The sequence below is a fragment of the Desmodus rotundus genome, chromosome 9 (genome assembly GCF_022682495.2).
Source record: "Desmodus rotundus isolate HL8 chromosome 9, HLdesRot8A.1, whole genome shotgun sequence".
Classification (NCBI taxonomy): domain Eukaryota; kingdom Metazoa; phylum Chordata; class Mammalia; order Chiroptera; family Phyllostomidae; genus Desmodus; species Desmodus rotundus.
Genome location: NC_071395.1, coordinates 16,900,680 through 16,924,384, shown reverse-complemented (window position 1 = coordinate 16,924,384; position 23,705 = coordinate 16,900,680). Strand labels below are relative to the sequence as shown.

At 42.2% G+C, this 23,705-nt stretch overlaps 1 protein-coding gene across 5 annotated transcripts in view; it reads left to right on the top strand.

The window, feature by feature from the left end:
- Nucleotides 1-23,705, top strand: part of NR3C2 (nuclear receptor subfamily 3 group C member 2) — a 295,391-nt gene that overhangs the window by 144,485 nt on the left and 127,201 nt on the right. For 3 of the 5 annotated variants that reach the window (XM_053911717.1, XM_045202424.2, XM_053911716.2), the window contains exon 3: nt 5,554-5,705. In XM_053911717.1, coding sequence (XP_053767692.1) covers nt 5,554-5,705 — 152 coding nt within the window. The remainder of the gene's footprint in view (nt 1-5,553; nt 5,706-23,705) is intronic. The other 2 variants (XM_024568635.3, XM_071219157.1) reach the window with 1 other exon arrangement.

Here is a 23,705-nt window from a genome sequence, read left to right as displayed (position 1 = left end):
GAGTTTTCCTGACCCATCCACACTCTGTAGACTGTCTTCTGTGATAATAATGCCTGTCTGTGAGACAGATGGCTGAGCTTCTGAGAATAGTCTGTGTCCCTGGATTTTTTTATTCCTCTGTGCAAAGCTAAATGAACTGTACGGGAATTGAACCTGTAACCTTGGCCTCGTTAATTGACCTTCTGTAAAATCGCCTTTTGGAAATGTACGTCCTACTGTAATGAGAGTAGGAGTGCAGTGTCATCCACTCAATAAGTCATACTAGCACCGCTCTAATGGCAGCGGGGAACACGGCGGTGCCCAGGACACGGTCTTTGCCCTCAAGGGATTAGGAGAGGTGCCCAGGTCACTAGTGTAAGGGCAAAAGTGGTGACTGCTGAAGGAGAGGCATCTGCAAAGTACTGAATGAGTCAGGAGATGGGAAGGGGGAGCTTCCCACTGGGAGGACATCAGAGCCCCACGAGGGATGGGCGGGGCCCCCAGGAGTGGGAGTAGGGGAGAGACAATGGCAGGTTGTGTGTGTAAAAATGGAGGTGCCCGCACCTTGACAGGGGTGTTGGGGTGCAGGGAGCACAAGGCCAGGCAGGGTGAGAGGGCCTGCAGGGGGGCATTGACTAGGAAGACAGACTTAAATGTGCTCCCAAGGTTATCACTTATGGTGGAATTGGGTGGGGACGATGGAAGATTTCTAAGCTGGGAAGTAGTAGAGCCAGGACTCTTTAACAGGAAAATTCCCTTGTCAGCCACTGTAGAATGAAGGGGGGGTGGGGGGTGGCTGGGGCTAGGGACGGACCCTTCGGAAGTGATGAGACTGAAGCCGTGGTACCGATGGTGGAGGTGGGGAAGTGTCGACATTAGCGTGCGAAGACTGGACCATGCAGGACTTGGTGACTGATTAGATTTGACTGTTAAGGAGAGGTATAAGGTTTGAACCTGGGTGACTAGCAGATGGCAGTAACCTTCCAGAAGCTGATAGAACATAGCACAGAGAGGGTATGTAAGGGAAGTGAAAACATGAAATTGAAACATGGGAACATGGGTTGTCACTAGATATAAAGATTTGGAAAGTCAGTCACCAGAGAGCTGTGTGAGCTGGGGTGGTGGATGACATCCCTAAGGGACAGAGGTAGAAACAAGAAAAAAGATGGCCAGAGGTAGAGCTCCGCAGAAAATCTATACTGGTAATCAAGAAAAGGAGCCTAAGAAACAGAAGAAATAGAGGAGGCATTGTCAGGAGAATGAGCTCAGTCCAACTTTCCAGAAACGAAAGACGGAGATGACTGGGGACAGGCAGTTAGAAGCAAACTTGCTCTTTCGTCATTGAAAGATGTCGGTGAACAAGAAGGAAAAATAATTCATGCTTGGTTTAATTTTATAATTAAACAAACAAACGTACTGCCTTAATTCGGATTTCCCATCTTTTTTATACTAGACATTCTCTTCAATTTCTCTTCATTTGTTGCTGCTCCTACCTACTTTCCACTCTCTAGACAGCTGAGCACAAATCACACCTCTTTATGTGAGGAACGCACTAGGCCTTCAGAGTTGATGGCGTGGTGGGTTTGTAGCGACTGTGGTGAAAGCACCCCTTGCCGAAATCAGCCCTGCTTTCAGGTGCAGTTCTCCGTGCACAGTGGTGGGAACCCTGACGGACGTCCTGGCCCCTGCGGAGTTCACTTTCTTGTGTGGAGGAGGTGAACAATAAGCAGCCTGAAGAAGTAAAATAGACAAAATATTAGACGGTGATGTGCACCAGGAAGAAAAATAAAGCAGAAAGGGGAAGAGGGAGTTCTGAGGAAGGGGTCTTTTCAGCAGAGTGGTCAGAGAAGACCTGACTGAGAAAGAGATGTTTTGGCGAAGCCCCGAAGGAGAGGAGAGAGGGGCTGTGTAGCTGTCCAGGGGAAGGGGGTCTCCAGGTGCACAGGTCCCGGAGGGGTGTGTTGGAGGGCTGGCAAGGAGCCTGGTGTTGCTGACATGCAACATGCAAGTGAGAGAAGTTAGAGACATCTCGAGGGGCCGGACTGTGGCCCTGTGGTCAAAGGGATGACTTTGACGCCTACTCTGAGTGCGAGGGAAAGCCCTTGGCTGGTTTTGAGCAAAAGAGTGACTAAGGTTCATTCTAGCCACAGGGGAAGGAAGAGGGCAAGGAGAAACAAGGAGATCTGTCAGGAGGCTTTTGTGAACCCCAAGTAGGAGTACTGGATAGCTTGGACTAGAGTAGAAGCAGGGGAGGTCGTGGGAAGTGCCCTGAATATGAACGTATTCTGAGAGTAAAGTGAACTAAATTGAACAGATCTGATGTGTAGTATGAGAGAAAAAGAATCATGGATGAGTCCAGCTTGCTGTGTTAGTTTGCCGGGGCTGCGTAACAAAGCACCACAGTCTGAACTGGCTGTCTGAAACAACAGAAATTTATTATTTATAGTTCTGGAGGCTGCAAGTCCAAGGTTACTGTGTCGGCTGAGTTGGTTCCTTCTGAAGGCTGCAGTGAAACATCTGTCCGGTGCCTCTGTCCCAGGCTCTGATGTTTGCCGCTGTCTCTGGCAATCCCTGGCTTGGGAAAGATCCCTGGTCTCCTCTCCAATTCACCTTCACACGGTGTTCTCCCTGAGTATGTGTCTGTGTCCCAATTTCCCCTTTTTAATAAGGTCACCGGTCACACTGGATTATGCCCACCGTACTCCAGAATGACCTCATTAACTCATTAACTAATTATCATTAACTAATTATATCTGCCACAACCCTATTCCCAAATAAGGTCACACTCTGAGTTCCTAGGGTCCAGGACTTCCAGATAGCACTTTGGGGGAGGACGTGATTCAGCCCATAACAGTTACCACTGACTGAATTGGGAAAGGCTGTGGGAGGATCAGGTTTGGATCCAGGAAGGGAAAGGTTTGCAGAGTTGTGCACGTGTTAAGTTTGAGGGGCGCAGCGGACACTCAAGCGGACATGTCAAAAAGGGTCTGAAATTCTGGTGAGCTGCCTGGGCAGGCAAGAAACGTTTGGAAGTCCCTAGCACACTGATGATGTTTAAAGCCAGGAGACTGGATGAAATCACCAAGAAAGTGAGTTTATTGACTAGAAGGAGTGGAGAAACCCAAAGACTGCAGTGAAGAGGATTAAATATTAGGATCAAAACCAAGGCTCACAAAAATGTTAAATACAGATCCCATGGATGCCTGTAGTCGGGAAGGGCAATTACAGTTTAGTGATGATTTTTAACTTATATTCTAAGTATTTACAAGTCATATTTTCCTGTGAGGTATAAGAGAGTGACACAGAGTACAGATTGAGTTTTACTGGCTGCTATGCTGAAGAAGTTACTGGTGCTGAAATGGAATGTTTTGAATGCCATAAAGAAGTCAAAGGACAGTAATAAAAACAATAAAGAGCTCTTTTCTCAGGAGAAACAACTTTGGAGAACATAGTTTCAGTCCTTGATTTCAAGAAGTCATTTTCTAGAAAGTCAGTCATGCTACAGCGCTCAGAGCAGCCAAATAGTTCCTTCATCTGTTTCTAGTGAGAACGTAGTTAAAATGTTTAAAATTGTTTTTTTCCTAAATTATTATAGCAATACAATCACATTTTCAGCTAATTTGAAAAGCAGAGACATCATTACTGTATTACAACCATTCTAGCCTTTTGGTATGTTTTCTTCTTTTTTTTTCTTTCTTTATTATTATTATTATTTTTAAATCACATGCCTGCTGGTTCACATGGACACAAAAGCCCTAACAGGAAGGTGAAGGCAGCACCATAACAATCCACCCAGAGTTTTCTGGACCCATCCAGCTAGAAGTTCTCCAAGCTGTCAATGCTTCCTACTTCCTCTGCCCTCTTACTGCCTGTCATCTGGTCTTGCATCTAAACTCAGTGCTGCTCTCACCTTTCGGGAAATGCTTTCTGACTCTCTGTCCCCACCCTTTCCGGTGGGGAGGGCTGAACCCACAGCCCACCACCATATTACCGCACACCAGAGTGCTCACTGCACGTTCCCATCCCCAGGAATGCTGAGGACAGAGGCTGGGCAGTGGTGGGTTTTAAATATTGGGTTGGCCAAAAAGTTCGTTTGTTTTTTTCTGTATGATGGCTCCAGAAGTGCTTAGTTCTTTAACTTCACTCAAAAAAAAAATTGTGTTCGATTGATTGTATAGAGACAGCTGCCATTTCAGCGTGAATTAAAAAAAAAACACATCAAAATTGACAAATTTTTGTCTAGCCATTTTAATATTGAAGATGGAAGAAAATATGCAACATTTTTGGCATATTATGCTTTATTATTTCAAAAAAGGTAAAAACGCAACTAAAAAAAAAGATTTGTGCAGTGTATGGGGAAGGTGCTATGACTGATTGGATGTGTCAAAAGCAGTTTGTGAAGTTTGGTGCTGGAGAGTTCTCACTGGGTGATGCTCCATAGGCAGACCAGTTGAAGTTGATAGTGATCAAATGGAGACATTAATTGAGAACAATCAAACTTATACCACATGGGAGAGAGCTGACATACTCAAAATATCCGAATCAATAAAGCTAATGGTGAAAATGAAAAATGTGTCCTTTATTTTATGGAAAAAACCATATGGACTTTTTGGCTGACACGATGTTTTTATTTTCTCAGTACTGTGCACAGGACCTGTGGGTACAAATATTCAATGAATGCCTGCAGACTATGCAAGAAAAAAATTAGTTTCCTGCCTACTCGATACACATCTAAACTCTCAGAGAACTAGGGTTCCTTACCAGAATCTAAAACGTTTTGTTCAGACCGTGCCATGAACTAGCACTGTAATATATTATACGTCTTTGAGAAGATTCCTTTTAAAATGTATTCACACAGATTTCTGCTTTTAATAAAGGGTTAAATTTGTACCAAAAAACTATTGTTCAAACGATTCAGTTTCTTTCCATGAGAGATACTGGAGATATTTACCATGCATGGCTTTTAAAATATATATATTGACTGTGTTCTTTGGAATTACTAAGCAAAATGAAGTAGTTCAAACATACCAATGCAAGGTAACATGGAAAAAATGCAGATGCTTCAAGGGTGGGGTAAAATTGCTAGCAGTAGAAGCAATAATTTTTTAAAATTTTAATTAGTGGATTGTTTTGGAAAGGGGAGTTCTTTTTTTTTTTTAATCTGGTTTAATTGAGATGTATAATCTGAGTCTGGGTGAAGAGATTTGAGAAGCGTTGTAATAGTTCTTTGGTGCCCAAAATACTTTCAAGATGACTCAGCTCAAGATCCTCCTCCTTTCTGCTTACCTTTAACGCACATTTTTGGTAAACTTTCTCAAAAATCGGAAAAGGAAGAAAGCAGTTTACATATGATGATTTATTATTTCTCTATATGGACAGGAGGCTTTGCTCTCCAGAGAGCATCACTCCACTGATAGGGTTTCCCTCATTTCCGGAGTCCCAGGTGTAACCGATACATGCTGAATTCCTTATGGAACCGTGACTCGTGGCCAGTTTTGAGCTAAGCTATGCAGCGTGTCAAAGGTGCCATTACAGTATAGTTGTAGTTATTGAAATCTTTATTTCTTTCCCCAGCTCTACTTTACGAAGTGTTTCTACTGGATCCTCAAGACCTTCCAAAATATGTTTGGTGTGTGGGGATGAGGCTTCAGGATGTCATTATGGGGTAGTGACCTGTGGCAGCTGCAAGGTGTTCTTCAAAAGAGCAGTGGAAGGTAAATGTTCATGTGGGTGTTCCTTTTACACATTTTTTTCCTAGTGTGTAGTCTGCTTGCACAGTTAACTCTATAGCATTATTGGGCAATAATTCAAAAAGTGTTTTTGATGTCATTGGTCAGTGATACGTAGTAATAATGCCTTATCTAAAAGCCGCCTAAAGATTTTTCCATTGAGCCATATTTAATGGGCATAAATTGAAATTGCAAACTGAGATAACCAGTTATAAAGAATTTTTTGTTGTTTGCTTCAGTCTCTTTTTTTAGTGAGATTCAGAAAAATAATTCGGTGTCATCATAACTTTGTATAATCTGAAAGAGCATTTTTACGTGGAACACACAGAACTCGTTATTTCTGCATTTCTGTCCAGTTGACTCTTGAACAATGCGGGGGGTGGGGCAGAGACCCCTTGCACAGTTGGAAATCAGCGTGTAACTTCTGACTCCCCCCAAATTAACTACTCATAGCCTACTATTGACCTGAAGCCTTACTGATAACGTAAGAACGTGTCATTGGCACGCTTTGTAAGTCATATGTATTATACACTGTATTTTTATAATACAGTAAGCCAGACAAAAGAAAATATTAAGGAATCTTAAGGAAGAGAGAATACATTTACAATATTTATTGAAAAAAGTCTACGTATACATGGGCCCCTGCAGTTTAAAGAGTGTTGTTCAAGGGTCAGCTGTGTAAGTATATGTGTTTGCAGCAAATTGACGCGATACTATCAGTCTCACTTCTGTAACTTAGGTTGCGTTCTCTACAGACTGAGTTCATTGAACAGTTACCTCCGATTCCAGGTCTCTGAGTCCTACCTTTATTCCTACCTTTATTCCTACTGAAGGTTTTCAAACGGGTAATTAAAGGAAAAGTTTGAGATTCTCTTTTAGGATATGTTTTTCTTCTGTCCAACTAATTGTACCTCCTAAGGAGAAAGTCTTATAGTTTATTTTTGCCTTTCTTACCCTCACTTATAAGCAATTAATTAACATCAGACTTAGGTCAGATGGCTTTATTAATGTTGACCATTATATTGGTTGAAGTGTAGAATTTTTACTATTAGTGAAAGTAATACTGTATAATTGACATTGTTTTCACTAAGGAGTTCAACATCAAGACTCCTGGTGATTTATTTCTCAGGGAAGTTTTCTGAGATAAATTGCTGCTTTGGAGACTTAAGCATAAATGACTCAAATATTTCATGTCTATTTTGCTGAAGACCGCAAGGTAATATCCTTAGTTCTGGGATGAAAAAGCTGATCAATTAATTATTTCTTTGCTTCTGGGATTGACTTTGCATTATTGAATTGATATGACATGATTTCACATTATTTACATTATTAAGTATTTAACAGTCCCCAAACCCAGTGCTGAATTGGTAATAGGAGTATCATGTTTCTTCCTCCGAATGTGGGATCTTGGTTACAGGTGACAGCAAATTCAACACAAACTGGCTTAAGCACCAGTGGAAAATCATTGGTCCGTGTAACTGCAAAGTCCTGGTGTCAGCCTGGCTTCAGGCGAGCAGTGGGCATGAGCCAGGTCATTACACTCAGCCCCATTCTCCGCACTGCCTCCTGACCCTGCTCTCGCTCTATGTGCCAGTTCTGTCAGGCCACCATCAGAAAGAGGGTTTCTGTTCCCAGCAGTTCTTATAAAAGCCCCGATTGACTTTAACATGGACTTGACTTGACTCACACGCCCACCTCCAAACGATTCCCTGTGACCAGGGAATGCAGGGATCTCATGGGCTAGTCCTGGCCGGGGTCCACCAACTTGAACTACCTAGGCCACGTGTGGGCAGGGCATGTCTCTTAGGGGAAGGTGGGTTCTGTGACCAGAAGCCTCACTTCGGGAAAATGGGAAAATTTTATTTGCACAATAGTGAAATTATGTTATTTTGGAAGGCTGTCCCCCCACCCTTTCTCTTTTTTCTTAACTATCTGATTAGCTCAGTAGAAAATAAGTAGTCGATATTTACCTCTGGCACCTTCCTATTCTACCTGTACCTTTGATTTAAGAACTCCCCTTCTAGGCTCACTAGTCAGTGAACAGAGTAAGGTGCTGTGTGCTAGGTGCTACCTACGGGTCGGCCTTAGTATCAGAACCCAGGTTGCCACTGTTTACAGAATCAGCCCTTCTCTGCGTCTGAAGCAGAAGGCTGTCTAGAAGTTTTGGCTTAGTTTTTGCTGTTTTGAGTGGTTTCTATGGAAATAGCTGAGGAAACAATTGTTTTTTGTAACTGAGGTACGAAATATGGAAAATCCTAATTGCACATAATTTTCCTCCATTAGAAAGCCGATCAGTAATGGATAATGAAACTTGATGAGTGTCTTTTAAGACTTGTATTAATATAGCTTATTTCCTGTTTATTTGGAAATTAGAATTTTAGTGCTTACATGCATGAAACAAGACTATCAATTTTAATTTTATACTTCATGAGAGTAACGACTGACTTGTTTTTGTACTTTATGTTAGTTTATTATTTTGTCCTGTGGGTGTTTATGTATGTGTGTGGAGAGAGAAGGGATAAATATGTGAGAAATATGGCTATCTTTGTGATTTAATAATAAGGTATTTTTAATGCTTTATGTAGTTTGAGGCACTGATTTCACAAAATTGTGGTCCATGGATACTCTGTTTCTTCCCCTTTTGTGGATGAAGACATTTGGGATAAGACCCAATCAACTAGTCTATTCAGAACCATAATCTCAAACTTAGATCCATCTTAGTCTTATGACTCCAAACCTAGACCAACCTAATCTTTCACAACTCCCAGTCTCATTGTGTATTTTTTCTATTCTTTATAACTCTTAAGTTCATGAAAATTCTGCCCCGTATGTCGTCTGCTCATCTTGCTGGTAAGTCAGGAAGTGATGTCAGCATTGAGAAGACCCAGTTTGGTACGCCTACTGTGCACGTGTGTGTGTGTGTACACACACATATACAGATGTGTATGTAGGTTTTATGTTTGAACATTTACTAATATAAACCGTTTGAATATAAACAGCTTGAATATAAACCGTTTTCTGGTTTCCATGACAACCTGAAGCTCTTCCTTCGATGACAAGAGCTTCACTGAGAATTCTAAGGAGCAGCAGGTATAGGGAGCTGAGGTGAGGGGAGTTGGCTGAAGCCGAAGGGAGTAACACCACCAAGGACAGATGCGGAAATGACCACTACAGAGGAGACAGGGGTGGGGGGGACAGTCAGGGCTCTGAGTTTATTGGCTTCAGGTTCTGTGCCCAAGGGCACAGCACTCTAAAGCTTGGGGTAATCACATAGTGGTAACTGTGTAGGGAGTCTGCACGTCATACGTGTGGATTATGTAATCTTTGTTCTGTTTAATGGGATGTATTTGTGTGCTTAGTTTTTTTTTTTCTTAAACATTTTATATAAAAACACTCAGAAGTTTCATCGGAATAACTTATTTGCCAGTAGCATCAGTTAAGAGCCATATTATGGTACCTTACAAATGAGAGTTTGTAATTTTCTTTTTCTATTTTGAACTGCTTATTTGCCTTGAAGTTTTGTTGGGACCTTTTTATCTGAAAAGAAGCATTTGTACATGTGACTACTTGGACTGGTTATTCCTAATTTTGCTGAAGTTCAGACATTATTGCATCTGTGGAATTTTCATTCCCAGCTTTTGGTCTTCATTCATCGTTAAGCTTTGATTATTATTGACTCTTAGCCAGTCCATTGCCCACAACCAAATATATATTTAGAGACAGAGATCAGTATTATTTTTCATTGGGTTCTCCTTTGTGGTGGAAACTGTACTGGCTTTCGGCTCAGAAGACTTAGCTTTAATTTCCGGCCCTGCCACTCACTAGGTGTGAGATCAAGGCAAGCTATTTAACTTATCTGGGTCTCTGGTTTTGTTTTGTTTTTTTAATTTTTATTGTTATTCAACTACAGTTGTCTACCTTTTCTCCCCATCCCTCTACCCCACCCCGGCCGAACCCACCTCCCTCCCCCACCTCCACCCTCCCCCTTGATTTTGTCCATGTGTCCTTTATAGTAGTTCCTGTAATCTAAGTGCCCAACAGCAAATGAGTGGATCAAAAAACTATGGTACATTTACACAATGGAATTCTACACAGCAGAGAGAAAGATGGGTCTCTGTTTCTTTATGTATAAAAGGGAAATGTAGCATTTTGCTCTCTTAATATTACCATGAAAAGTTACATGAAGCCAAAATGTGCAGATTTTATAAATCATAAAGTAGATTCAAAATACTAGATCTTTATTATTTTCTAAGAGCAAAATGCTAAAGTTTTCTGGTCATGTCTGTGCAGAGAGATCCTGTAAATGATACAGTAGCCCTGCACTGTAGGTCTTCATTGGGAAGCCCTTCATTTCTTCATTAGATCTTCATTTTCCTGTAATAAGCTACTGTGCCCATAGAGCCACCCTTGGAGGTTGTAAAGATCATTCTAGTCTTGCAGTTCCCAAAGTTCTCAGAGGGCGTGTGGGGGGGAGTGGGGGGAACGGAGTGTCTGTCACCAGTGCTGGAGAGGCTCCTGCACATTTTCCAGAGTGGCCTGGCCTGTGGAGACTCCTCCTGTAGTGAGCAGCCCCACCTGGGGAAGCCGCATAGTAGGACAAACATGGACAGCCATCAACGGGACTTCCGGCCTCTCTTTAAGATGTCTTTAGGGCAGGACAATCTTAGCTCCAGAACTTAGCAAGACAGGACATATTTAGTAGCCACCAACTAGATGTTTCGTGTACACATGTGTGGCTTAAAGCATTCAGGGCTAAATGACACCCCCCCCCCCAGAACTTATGCAAGCCCTTGGACTTCTAATCTGCAATTTGTAATTCTAGTCTGTCTCTCTCCAACTGTAAATTTTGGGTTTCACCTCACGTGTATTTTACTTTGTGATCCCTCAAATAACACAGCTGATGACACTCAGCACACTAGTTTATTACCTAATTTCCTTTTTGGATATTCAGTGTACATGCAGTGTCTGGAAGACACAGCTGCCAAAAATCATGGAAGTGTTATAAGGCTGTAAAAGAAGAGAGCTCATTATTATGTAAAGTCAACTGGATTTATATTTTTGTAAGCAGACCTGTTAGGCGAAAGAGGCCATAGTTGTTAAGGGCAGCCAAATCAAAGAATGTCAGTTTCCAACTCAGACATTTCCCTTTAAGTAAGAGACTTATAAATCTATTTCCTGAAATGAAATTGCTTTAAGAGATATAACTATAGATTAATCTCAGGGTTCCTCAAATAGAGGCAGTATTTTAAGACAACCAGCCAGTGACCATGTACCTCATTCCTTTTGTATGAAGTTCATAGCATATAGGTTAAAAAAAATCTTTAAATTAAAGATTGATTATTCCATGGGGGGAAATGTTTTTATGAAAACGTAATGGCAGATTAATAATTTTCTTTGCTTTTCTGAAATTTATGAGTAAACTGAAGAGGCCCAGAGGACAGCATCTGACTGTGTCACACACCCCAGTTATCCCTACCAGGGCTGCGTGTACCCGTGAGAAAAGGGGACAAACCAGCAGGAGCGTGAGCATGTGGGGGTGTGGGGTCGGACAACCCTGTTGTGCCGCATGCTGGAGAACCTACATTTAGTGGACACGCGCTAAATCCAAGTGGTGTTCTGTAATGATTGAAATATAGCTGTCCCTTTATAACTGGCAACATAACATTAAGGAAATAACTTAATGCGGGTTTACTAGATGTCTTCACTTTATGATAGGATATGGCCCTCAGTGCTCCCATTGGCCAGGTACCAGAAGCTAGTGGACTTCGAAGTCCACCATCACTGTTCCAGAGCTGCCAAGTCAGAGAGGGGAAACCAAAGACTCTTCTGGCTTCCCTTTTTCTCACCAAACACTTTAAAGATTAAGTATTTTCCTCTTCACCAGAATGGAGGCACCAGGTAACCTGATTCTTTCTTATACTTACTGTAAGAGCTTGAACAGATAGTCCCTGGTAGATTATAACTCTCATTGTTATGAACCCCCCCCCCTTTCCTCCCTGCACATGCATAAGGCTTTAGCACTCGTTGCAAATGATTGCCGAGATTTTTTTTATGCCGCCATGTGGTTGCTATGGGAACACATAGAACCATGACATTTAGACCAGCCTAGAAAGTCAGGGAAGGCTTCTTAAAGAATTGACCCAAGACTGACTCTTGAGGTATTAGAGTCAGCAGTGCTTAGAGGAACAAGGACAGGCTGTCTGCACAGGGCACCAGAAGTAACTTCGTGTTTCCACCGTGAAAATTCACGGTGTGAGGTGACAGAAGGTAGGACCAAAAGCGCAGATTGGGGCCAGGACCCGGACTCTCGGGCAAAGCAGAACCAACCTCTGGCTGTTTTCGTGCAGCAGAATGGTAAGCTCAGCGTTGCAGTTCATATCTGCCTGCAGGGAGGTATGCCCATTTGAAGGGGGCCAGCCCTGGGGGCTGTTTTACATCATTTGGGGAAGGGAGGCGCAGGGATAGAAGTAGACCGACAGTGTTAGTTAAACAAGGCTCTCTGGGAAGTGTCATTGGCAGCTCCGGATTGGAACTGCAGTGGCAAAGATCTAGGAAAATTACCCGGGCTGGGCTGCTGATGTCTTTGCTAAGGTTAGAAAAGACTGGAGCAGCTCTGGGGGCATGAGAGAAAAGCTGCTTTTTTTTAAAATTTTATTTTTTTCCCATTGCCATTTAGTCACCTTTTCCCCCCTCCTCACCACAATCACCACACTAAGAAAAGCTGCTTTCACTTGGCAAACATTTATTCGGTATCTACTAAATGCCAGACACCATGCTAGGCAGACTTGGGGACATCTGGGGTGAAGGTCAAGGGAACAAAATAGACAAAGATCCCTGCCCCGGCGGAGCCTTACTTCCAGTGAGGGGTGGTGGAGAGGCTGAGCGTCAGAAACTAGTTACTTACGTAGCTCATGAAACGTTGGTGAGTCGATGGGAGAAAAAAGCATTTCCAGGGGAAAGATTCAAATGAAGTTTGGTTTAGGACAGTGCATTTGAAATGTCTGTCAGCCAGGCAAGTGGCTCTAACAGGAAGTCGGATATGTGAGTCTGAAGTCTGAGGAACAAGCAAGATTGAAAATAAAGATTTTAGAGTCATCACCCGTGAAAGTAGATGTGTTTGCCTAAGAAATGAGTATTTAGAGAGACAAGGTTAGAACCTTGGAGGACGTAAATCTGGAACATCGTGTGTGTACGTACATGTATGTGAGTAATCTTTCTCTCCCCTTCTCCAAGATGGCACACAGAACAGTCTTAACTACTTGGTCTGGTTATTCCCAGTTTAGCTATTATTGCATCTGTGGAATTTTCAGTCCCAGCTTTTGGTCTTTATTCATCATTAAGCTTTGATTATTGTTGAATTTTAGCCAGTCCAGTGCCCACAACCAAACAGGATATCCAGGGAATCTGATTTGCTAAGCAGTGCAGAGAAAATGGCAAACATAACAAGTACTCAAACAACATTGATTGATTGATTGATTGGTTACTATTTAAATATACGGATGGGATTCACCCTCGTTTCTGTCACTTTCTGTGAGGCAGAAAGGATGTTGAAGTAATTTATTCGAACCTGATTTGAATTAGGGACATTTGGGCCACAAGTGAGTTGGCATTATCCAAAGAGCTTCTTGTAGCTCACATTTTTAAATAAAGGTACACTTCACATAGAAAACTTAAAAAGTACAAATTAGAAGCACAGTACATACTTCTCAGAGTTATTTCCCAGGTTGATGTGTTTGTTTACAACCCGTCTTGCGGCCCGAAAGAAATCCAAAGCAGTCAACAGCTTTCCATGAGTCCAAATGGAATTTAAAATAAGTGAATTGAAAAACAAGACAAAGGGACAAGGAGAGCCAGACGCAGAGCCGGGATTGGGGATGGTATAGAGAATGTGAGCCTGGGGGCCTTTGTGGAGACTGGCCACTGCATTAGCTGTTAGCTTTCTAGCAGCCAAACCCAGCTAAGTCAGCGGACCCACGACGCTCTTACAAACTAGTCCAGGGGCTTGCCTGTTGATGAGAAAATGTTCGTGAGCGACTTTATTTTCAGTGTGCCTGTTCTTTCCATGGTGTTATAGCCTGAAATTTAAAAAGGAACTCTTGCCCTGGCTGGTGTAGCACAGTGGATTGAGTGCAGGCCTATGAACCAAGGGATTGCTGGTTTGATTCCCAGGCTAGTGTACATGTTTGGGTTGCAGGCCAGGTCCCCAGTAGGGGGCGTGTGAGACACAACCACACATTGATGTTTCTCTCTCTCTTTCTCCTTCCTTTCCCCTCTCTCTAAAAATAAATCAATAAAATCTTTTTTTTTTTTAAAGGAACTCTCTCATTGGTATTAATGGGATAGTTTGGTTTATCTTAAGGAGCAATGCTGAAACAGCGATTTATTCTGTGAATCACCTGCTCCTCTAACAATAGCTGCCATTTATTGAGCAGTTGCTGGACGCTGGGCACTGCGCCAACTACTCCATGTTTTTATCTCATTCATTCTTCATAACAGCCTTTTTAAATCTGCAAGTTTTATGAGTTTCAAAAGGTAATATCTTTACATCTGAACTCTAAACAACTGTTGTGACCAGGAAAGCATTGACTATTTTTAACAAGGCTTCACAGTATGACCCTTCAACTCTTAAAATTAATAGCAATAATTGTAAATATCTGAGTACTTATTTTGTGTTCATTATGCTAAAAACTTTGTATATTTTCAGTATAATTTACATAATAATTCTATGATGTAAATAGGATTATCATCTATCTTCATGTTAGAGATCAGCCACCCGAGGCAGGTAGAACTAGTCCAAGATCACCAAGGTTGAAGAGAGTGGTAGAGGTTGGATTTGAACCCAGGAAACCCAGGCATTCCGACTCTGTACTTAACACATAAGCTACACGGCCTCTCACAAGAGTTCTATCAAATCCTGACCATTTTTACCCATCAAAAAGTAGAGCAGCATCTCTGCCTTTAGAACACTTATGAAGAACACATTGTAATTTAAGTTATCCCGCTCTACTCTAAATAATTAACTCCTAGCCATTTCAAATTAAAACTCTAATTTGAATTTCCGTTACCGTAATGGGAAAGATATTGGGTAGTCTCTATTTTTTCTTAAGGAATGAACTCCATATTTTAAAAAAAATTACCATTACCACCTTTAACATCTTGATATTAATTTAAAGCTCTCTTTAAAATTTTTATCTTCCTGTGTTTCATTTCCTGGGTGTGATAAAAATTAGATGTAGCCTATGAGGCTCAGAGAACCATCGCGAGAATGGCCTTCCTCTGGCAAAACTGAGAGCTACTAACGCTTCTGCTCGTGGCTCTCTGCTTCCTGCCTGGTGGTGGAGAGCAGACCCATGAGCCAAGGGACACAACGCCGTACGCATGGAAGTTGTACTCATGGTGTAATTAGGATTATACAATTTACAGGATTGGATACTCTTGAGAGTGATTTGACGCCCCAAAATGAAAATTGCTAAATTGACTGCAATCAAATGCCAAAATAGCTCCCTGGAAGGCAAGGGAGGAGGAGGAGGCATTTAGGCATTGAGGTGGAGAGGGGAAGGTGGAGGCTGGAACCCGAATCCCTTGGCTAGTGCGAGCCCATGCCCAGGGCAGAGGGTTGTCTGTCTGATCAAAGACCCTGGGGTCAGATTATGTAAGACCCTCAGATTGGAATAAGAAATCAAAGTCCTTCTTTAAATAGAGCAAGTCTTCTCATAAGGTTCTTTACAGGGGAAATAATCAACCAGTGGCTTAGGTGGTTGTTTTGTCCCTTGGTGCTGTGCAGTGGTTTATGGCAGGGACCACCTGGAGGAAGAGAAGACAGCTGGGCTGGAATTGTGGAGGACAGGAAGTAAATAGGGCCCAACCTGTGATAGAATGGGTGCAACGGAGTAGGAGGCATGATCAAGGGGTGGGGAGGAAGACTTGGCAAGCCTGATGGGGGATTAGTTCTGGAGCCAGGTGGAGATCTCTGACAGAGGGCTGGGGAGAAAGCACTTTAAGAACGCAGACAATGGATCGAGGTTAGGACTGTTGAGACTGCGGAGATCAGCTCTCCCAAGGAGATAAAGCAGTCCAGGTCAAGAGGACTGGAAAGCAGAGACAAGATTCTGAAAAAGTTCACTTTTACCTGGAGATGTTTTCTGGAACATTTTAAAATAAAGAAACGGCATAGTTCGGTCATAGTGTGGCAGGTGGGTTTAGTTCTAGGCAACAGATGCCAGTGGATGCTACTGCTATTGGGTGCAGTAGACAGGAAGTCACACAGCGAAACTGAGAGCCCAGCGAAGGTGTTGGGCCCACAGCACCAGTGGAACAGGCCCGCCGAACGCAGTGCTCATTGGGGTACCACGTGCTGTTGTTGCTCCTCGTAGAGGGACTCCGTGATGATTTTAGCAGCTTACGGCACTGCAGAGAGCCTCAACATGAAGCAATTAATGACTGAGAAGGCAGAAAAATTCTGTAGCAAATACCAGTGTTTCAAGTCGCCCCAATTTTTTCCTGCAATTTTGTGCTCTTCAAAGACATACTGAGTATAGTGATTTTTTTCCTCTTAACCTTATTCCTTGGTATCTATGTTCACTACCCATCTGATAAGGATTTTTGTAGGGATAAGCAGATCCCTGTAACACAGACACCCGTAGTCAGGTGTGTGTGCACACACACACGCTTGCAGCGCTCTGCCTCGCCTCCCTCAGTCACCCAGTGATTGCTGCCCTGGGGCTCAGGAGAGGGGGACACCCTCGAATGTGAGCAAGAAGACTTCAGAACCACCTAGAACTGTTGTAGCACCATGGGGCACATGCTCACCTTCTCTCACACTCACCCCTCTCCTATATCAGAGACCAAGCCCACGTCTAGGGGGGAGCAGGTCAACGCCATGGGAAGAAGCTCACGGCTCTTCTAAGCAGCGTAGATTGTTTCCAGTTTGTGTCCTTGCGGTGGCGTCTTCGAAGCCCTGTAATGAAGGCTAGATCCTGGAATTTGCTGACTCTAACAGTGCATTTACAGAAGCATCGCCTTTCTGTGCGTGCTGCGCTGCTAATGCACAGCGACTCCTGTACCCACACAGCACAGAGCCGTCCCCGAGGGAGAGTGAGGAATGTGTTTTCTCCTTACAGGATAAGGCTCAGGCTCCATTTAATCACTGGCATTTCAAAACCTGATGCATCTTCGCAGAAATGTGTTATTTTCCTAATGGTGAAAACATGAAAACAAACAAGTGAAATAAAACAAAAGATTAAAGAATATAAATCTAGAAGGATATCATAACTGTCAACAAGAATTGAAGTTACTTATAGCAAATTAGCTGAGGAGTCAATGGGGTGAAATTTGGGGGAAGTTTAAGAGAAATTCATACTTCTATGTAGCACTGTAAATACAGTGCAAGTTCATTAAATTGTATTCGTTTTAGCAGAATCAAAACTGTGTAATTTGGGGGGGTTCAAATACTTCTTCCTCCCTCTTCCTCCCTTCTTATATTTTTATTTTCTTCTCCAGTTTGGAAGGAACCAGGACTTGAGTTTGGAGATTCATACCACCCTCTTAGAAGCCATACTGACCATCATTTCATTTTAGTGAAAGGCTTCTTGGATATTTCCCAACAATTGGAACACTTACTGTGAGAATTTTCCAGTAAGAAACCGTATAAAAAGGGCATCACCAACATAGGTTCCAAAGTCATTTCTATGCCCAGTACAGTGTGAGTAGAATGGGAATGGGCCTTTGGGGGTCAGACAGGCTGGACTTCCGTCCAGAATGACATTGCCCACTCTGAGACTTGGGGCAAATATGGAACGTTGGTTCCCCCTATAAACAAGAGAAAAACCAGCTCAACCTCTCTCAGAGTTAGGAGGCTAAACAAGCGCAGATACATGTAAACTGATGTACGAACAATAAAGGATTGCTTTGCAGGCATTATAATTTTATTCAGAAGAGGTTTCCCCTTTTTAGAGAGTAATCAATACACCTTCTTTCTCAATAAAATGTAGAATATTTAAACTGTAGCTACCTTATACACATGGTAAATAATTTATTTGAAAAAAAAAACAGTAAAAATTAAAGGAAAGTGTATTTTTCTTCAGGCCAGGCTTGGAATTTTGAACTCCTCCTCTGTGGCTCGGGCAGGTCTGCACTGTGCATGAGCTCTGTGCTGAGGGGCCGCAGGGGGGAGGCCTGTGTATTCAAAATCAGGGTTTCAGGTCAGCCCGCCCAAATGCATGATCAAAGAACGGAGACAGTTTTCACACTCCTTCCATATCTTACACAGTTTGGAAGGTCACAGCTACCTTTTACTTCTTTTTTTTTTTTTTTTAATTAACTGTACCAAGATGTCTAAAACACCCTGCATTCTCCTACCCTCCCACTCTTGGGGAGCGACTTAATTGGAACCCCAGTGCAGAACTAGCCTGGGCTGATTGTTTTGCATCTGGCCTGCATCACCGCATTTCCCCAGTTGAACCAGGCTCAGCAATTTGATATTACTTGTGTTACATAAGTGCTGATTGTTTTGTTTTTTACTAACCAACGTGAACTGAAGTTGCATTCCAATGGAGCCTAAGAATGAAGAGTATTAATAGCCATTAACTACAAATCTTAAAGAATAATCACTTTCTAGAGGAGAAGAGATGACGAAATTGTTACAGAAATGCCATTATTAAATGGTATTGGGTAAAAAATTCCTTCAAGCAACCTCCCCTCTCCATTTTTAAAATTAAATGTACTTCTGACTTATCTGATTATGATTTATATTTATTTTAAGAAGTTTAGTTGCTGCAATTGGTGATACTTAAAAATATTTATGTTACGTCTCCCAAATATTGAAGTAGCTGACTTTTGCCTAATTTAATCAGCATCTCACGAAAACAAAGCTGTAGTAGAATGACGCATAAAAACCCAGGTCCAGAACTTGGGGAATCGAGCCAGGAGCAGGTCCTGAGAAGAGAAATGAAGAGGCAGGGCATCAACAGGGCCAGAGCTGCTTTGGGATGAAGCAGACATTGAAAATGGGAACGAAAAACGTCCCACCCACACCCACAATGTCAGATCTGACAGAAAGCAGGCGCATTCACTCAATTCAGCAAACGCCTGTAGAGCGCTTGCTGGCTATCCTGTGTCCTGGGCACTGGGTGTGTGCTGTGGTCCACTCTCGGTAACGAAAGGGCGCGGGCACCCCAGAGACCGCTCTGCACTTCACTCTAAGCCGCGTACATCTTGTTTCTTTAGATCACCTACTGTACACGTATCTTGAAAATTACCTGTAAAGCAAAAATAATCACATTGAGCCTTAGAAATTAACTTTGTCTTTTCCAGTGAAGCAGTACAAGTTGCAGAAAAAATGAAATGGAACTGGGAAAGAGTTCTCTTTTTACAAAGATTCTCAATGTTGAACTCAGTTTACTAAACAGAACATTGGAGTTTTCAAGTACCGGTAGCTGTTTTCTTTATTTAGACTAAGATGTAATTTATAGTCATGACCCACAAGGAAGGGATGGGAAAGAAAAAGCAAGTATTTTAGTAGCAAAAGTTGACCTCTGTTGAGCCATTAACTCCCTTTTTAAAGACAAACCAGGAAAATAAAGCAATTTTTAAATTACTTGAATAATCAAGCAAACTGTCTTTCCTACAGTGAGGAGAGAGTATGTCAGAAGTGACAGAAGAGTCTGTTTCTTCATTTATGTAGGAAAGCGGAGGTGGCTTTCTGTCTCGTCTTTACCATAACTTATTACACAAGTGCTAACCGTGCTTTCTCTTTCTTTTCTTTTATTTTTTTGCTATCCAATATGACCAGAAATTACAATTTAAAAAGGAATAATAATTTTATGAGTATTAATTAGCATTAATTTAAAAATCACCGTTTTTAAGAGATTACAGATGGAGAAATAATTATAGAAATACCAATATTCAATGGTTTTAGATATAAAATTCCTCAAAACAATATTCACTTTAAAATTTCTTAATTACCTGCCCTCCGCATATATCATTATGATTTTTTGAAGACTCTCAGTTGCTAAGCGGACTACAAGAAGAATGTCATTTCGGATACTCGTGTCTATGGTACTTTCATTAACAAATTTTTTTAAAGATTCATTTATTTATTTTCAGAGAGAGAGAGGGAGAGAAATATCGATGTGTGAGAGATACATCAAATGGTTGCCTCTCGCACACCCCTAATTGGGGACCTGGCCCACAACCCAAACATGTGCCCTGACTGGGAATTGAACCAGCGACCTGTTGGTTGGCAAGTCAGTGCTCAATCCACTGAGCCACACCAGCCAGGGCTCATTAATGAATTTTTTAAATCACCCCTATATTAAATGTTATTTTCACAGTTACTAAAATATATTGAAGGTTTAAGTTGAGACATTAATGAACATTTTAAAACATGTAACATGTTAATAGTTTTTTTTTCTTTAGTAATTGCATTATGACATCATTATTTCATAAGTTACAGGTGATTGGTTTTGGGAAAAGCAGTTAGTTAAAGGGTATGTCATTATGCAGAGAGATGTCTACCTCTGATGTAAGTATGTGCCTACTGTAGACCAATGTCTTTTACAACAGAAACCACTCCATACAGAGTTATGGAAAGGGCCTTCTGCTTTCATTCGTATCATATGAGAAGGGGACACCAACCATTTTCTTACATTCAGGGGTCTAGATCACGTTGCACATACCTACTCATTCTTATTGAACGTCCAATTAAGAAATCATTTGGAAATCAATCTCAGGCAATGACTTATTTTATATTGCACAGCTAAAACAGGATAAATCGTCTTCCCACTGTTTAAGATTCTATTAAGATCACATAATAAAATAAATCTGCTATCATATGTAAAAAAGGTCATAATTCCATTTCCTTATACAAAGTTTCCATCAATAAATAATAAATCTGACATCCATAATAAAGCATAATATGCCAGAAATGTTGCATACCTTCTTCCATCTTCAATATTAAAATGGCTGCACAAAAATTCACTGATTTTTATAAAGTGTTTTTTAATGCATGCTGATATGGCAGCTGTCACAATACAATCTAACAAAATTGTTTCGAATGAAGTTAAAGACAGCTAAGTGCTACTAGAGAGCCATTGGATGGAAAAAACTAAAGGAACTTTTTGGCCGAGCCAATAAAACTGCAAGGCTACACCCATTCAACAGTGGCTCCCCACTCTTCCCGCCCTCCCCCAGCCCCTGGCAACCACCATTATACATTCCATCTCGGTGTGCTTTGTTTTCTCACGAGTGCTGTTCTTAGTTTTAACTTAGTAAGTGAAGCTAGGTGATAGTATCTCATTCTCCGTATTAGAGTTCAGAGGTACCATGTTACCATGGGAATCAGGACCTCGGGATCCTGTGCTCAAACCCTGGCGTCACTGTGTACTGCTCACCACTGTTAATGTTTACTGAACGCCACTGCGAGCTGGCGCGGAAATGGGCGGTCTGTGGTTTTATTTCCGTACAGTGTCCATAGGAGTTAAGGAGTACCCTCATTTTCTATGAGGGAGCTATCAGAAGAATGAAGCCATGTATCCGTAGTCACACAGCGGGGGGGCTGAGGTGGGGGTGGCGTGCAGGTCTTTCTGACTCCACACTGCCCTTTGTTTGACTTCACGGTGTTGCACCGCTGGCCCTAGGACCTGGGGCAAGGTCCTGGCTAAAAAATAAAGGTAAGGTGATACCTGCCTAACTCCTGATGTTTGGGCAATTGGAGAGGATATATCTGCCAATCACCTAGTATGTTGTGGACATTAAATAAATGATAGCTGTTTGCAGTGTTCTTATCACTTGTCGGACCGGACATACATCACCGAGTATGTAAAGCTCTAAACTAAGTCAGGGGTGTCAAACTCATTTTCACCGGGGACCCCATCAGCCTCGAGGTTGCTTTCAAAGGCCTGAATGTAATTTTAGGACTGTATAAATGTAACTACTCCTTAACTGTTAAGGAGTTGAAATTACACTCGGCCCCTTGAAGGCAACCATGAGGCTGATGTGGCCCTCGGTGAAAATGAGTTTGACACCCCTGTTCTAAGTGGTTACTTGATAGACTAATATGTACGATGTCAGGGGAACAATAATTGTACGTCAGCTTCTACCTCCCCCCTAGCACACACATTAAATATAAAATATGTATTTAAAACCAGTAAGGGGCTGCTTGGAATCCTGGTGAGAATAAATACCATTGAAATTGGATGTAGGTTAGGGGACACAGCTTTTCCAGTTGTTAAAATATTCCTGCTTTGTTATCAAATCAGGTGATGGATGACATTAAAAGCTATAATGCTATTTGATACAATTTTGCAGAAGAGATTCACAGCATGATACCAGCTGTGGACACAGAGCACAGATCCCAAACTAATTTTTGTAAAAGGAGCAATTTTCATTTTACTAAATTTCTGCCCATGTAAGTCTGATGTGGACGTATCCTTTAAAAAACTTTTAGAAGATAAAGGAGTGCAGTAATTGATTTTTAAAAATACTCAGCAGTTTATCTCCTTTCAAGATCAGGTCTGCAGAAACCAATACACACTGGCAGCCTAAGCTAAGAACCTGTGGGCTTGCTCCTAAAAAGCAATGCACAGCGAAGCCCACCTCCATTTCTCCATGTGCAGTTGTGACAACAGCTTATATTTGCATGTGTGTTCCTGCCAGTAGCCATGTACTGTTAGGTGACTTGGCTAAAGATCGCACAGCTTTGGCTCAAACTGGAATCTGACTCCAAAGCCAGTACAGTTCCTGATAAAGTAACTAACACCCTGAGCGTGGCATACTGGGGAAAAGTGGAGAGAGGGAATGCGCCTAGGTTAGAAATTTTTAACTGGCGTTGATTTACACTGTCCAAAACTAATTCTGTAAACTTCTACTGGTTTTCCCTGGAAATAGCTAGGGTGCTCACTGCTCTCATCTTCAAACCCATAGCTAACTAACCCTTGAAAAGCAAATATGTGAACTAAGAATGGCTGTCGAATCATTGGCCTTTCAAACGAAGAGAGTCAGTGTCTCCGGATAGGTCTCAGCTCCATCTGTCCAGGTGGCAGTTTGTGAGGGCGTCCCTGCCAGTTCCACCTATATACATGCAGCGGACCTGTTGGTACATATTAGCCAGGATTTACTGTGATATAAACTCATTCTCTTACGTAAATGACTGTCTATCCCTCAAAGCAACCCCTCCTAATAACTTTGTTCATAGCGCCAGTTGTAAATGATCTAACCACAGGAAACTTTCCTGTTGCAGAAATTACAGTGGTAATCATACAGTACTTTTCTTCAATAAACTGGCACCGAGGTCATACTTGGCACACTGGTAAACTCAACAGATGATTCGCTTTCCAAGACGTCCAGATGCTCTATGCCATCGTGGGGAGTCAGAACGGCCTGGAGTTTTCACTCTGTGAATACTCACGGGCACTGTTGTGATCTGGGCAGGGGTTCCCCACTGACCGAAAAGCCCGCACTGTGTGGAAGTCTGTGTGTGTTAGTGTGTTTCATTCCTCAGTGCACACGGAGGTACCGTGGAGCCCTTCGAAACCCAGGGAAGCTGGTCTGGTTTCGTCCTCAGGACGGGCGTTGAGTGGATACTGGAAAGCCCCTTTAAAACTGATCATCGAGGCAGTTAAATAAAGTAAAAGTAACTTTGCTCTGAGCTATTTTTCATAATAATAATCAGTTGTTTAGTAGTATTTGGGGCAATCTTATTGCTCCTAGGACCATCCTCCCCAGATCTTTCATCCTTTCTGAAAATCACTTTATTGCGGTATGATTGGCCTGTAAAAAGCTGTGTCCAGACCTTAGTCTTAAATAATAACAGTGGATGGAACAGCACGTTGAAAATGGCTAACAGATTTTACATTCAGAATAGCCTTCTTGCTATAATGAGGGGTCGTGGATTTGGGTTATTCAAGTCCACCACCCACCAAGCCTCCTCACCACACCCTAACCCAGCCCCTTGCGGGAGGCATTTCTCCCCCTGCTCCCGGGCCCGCTGGCAGCCTGCTG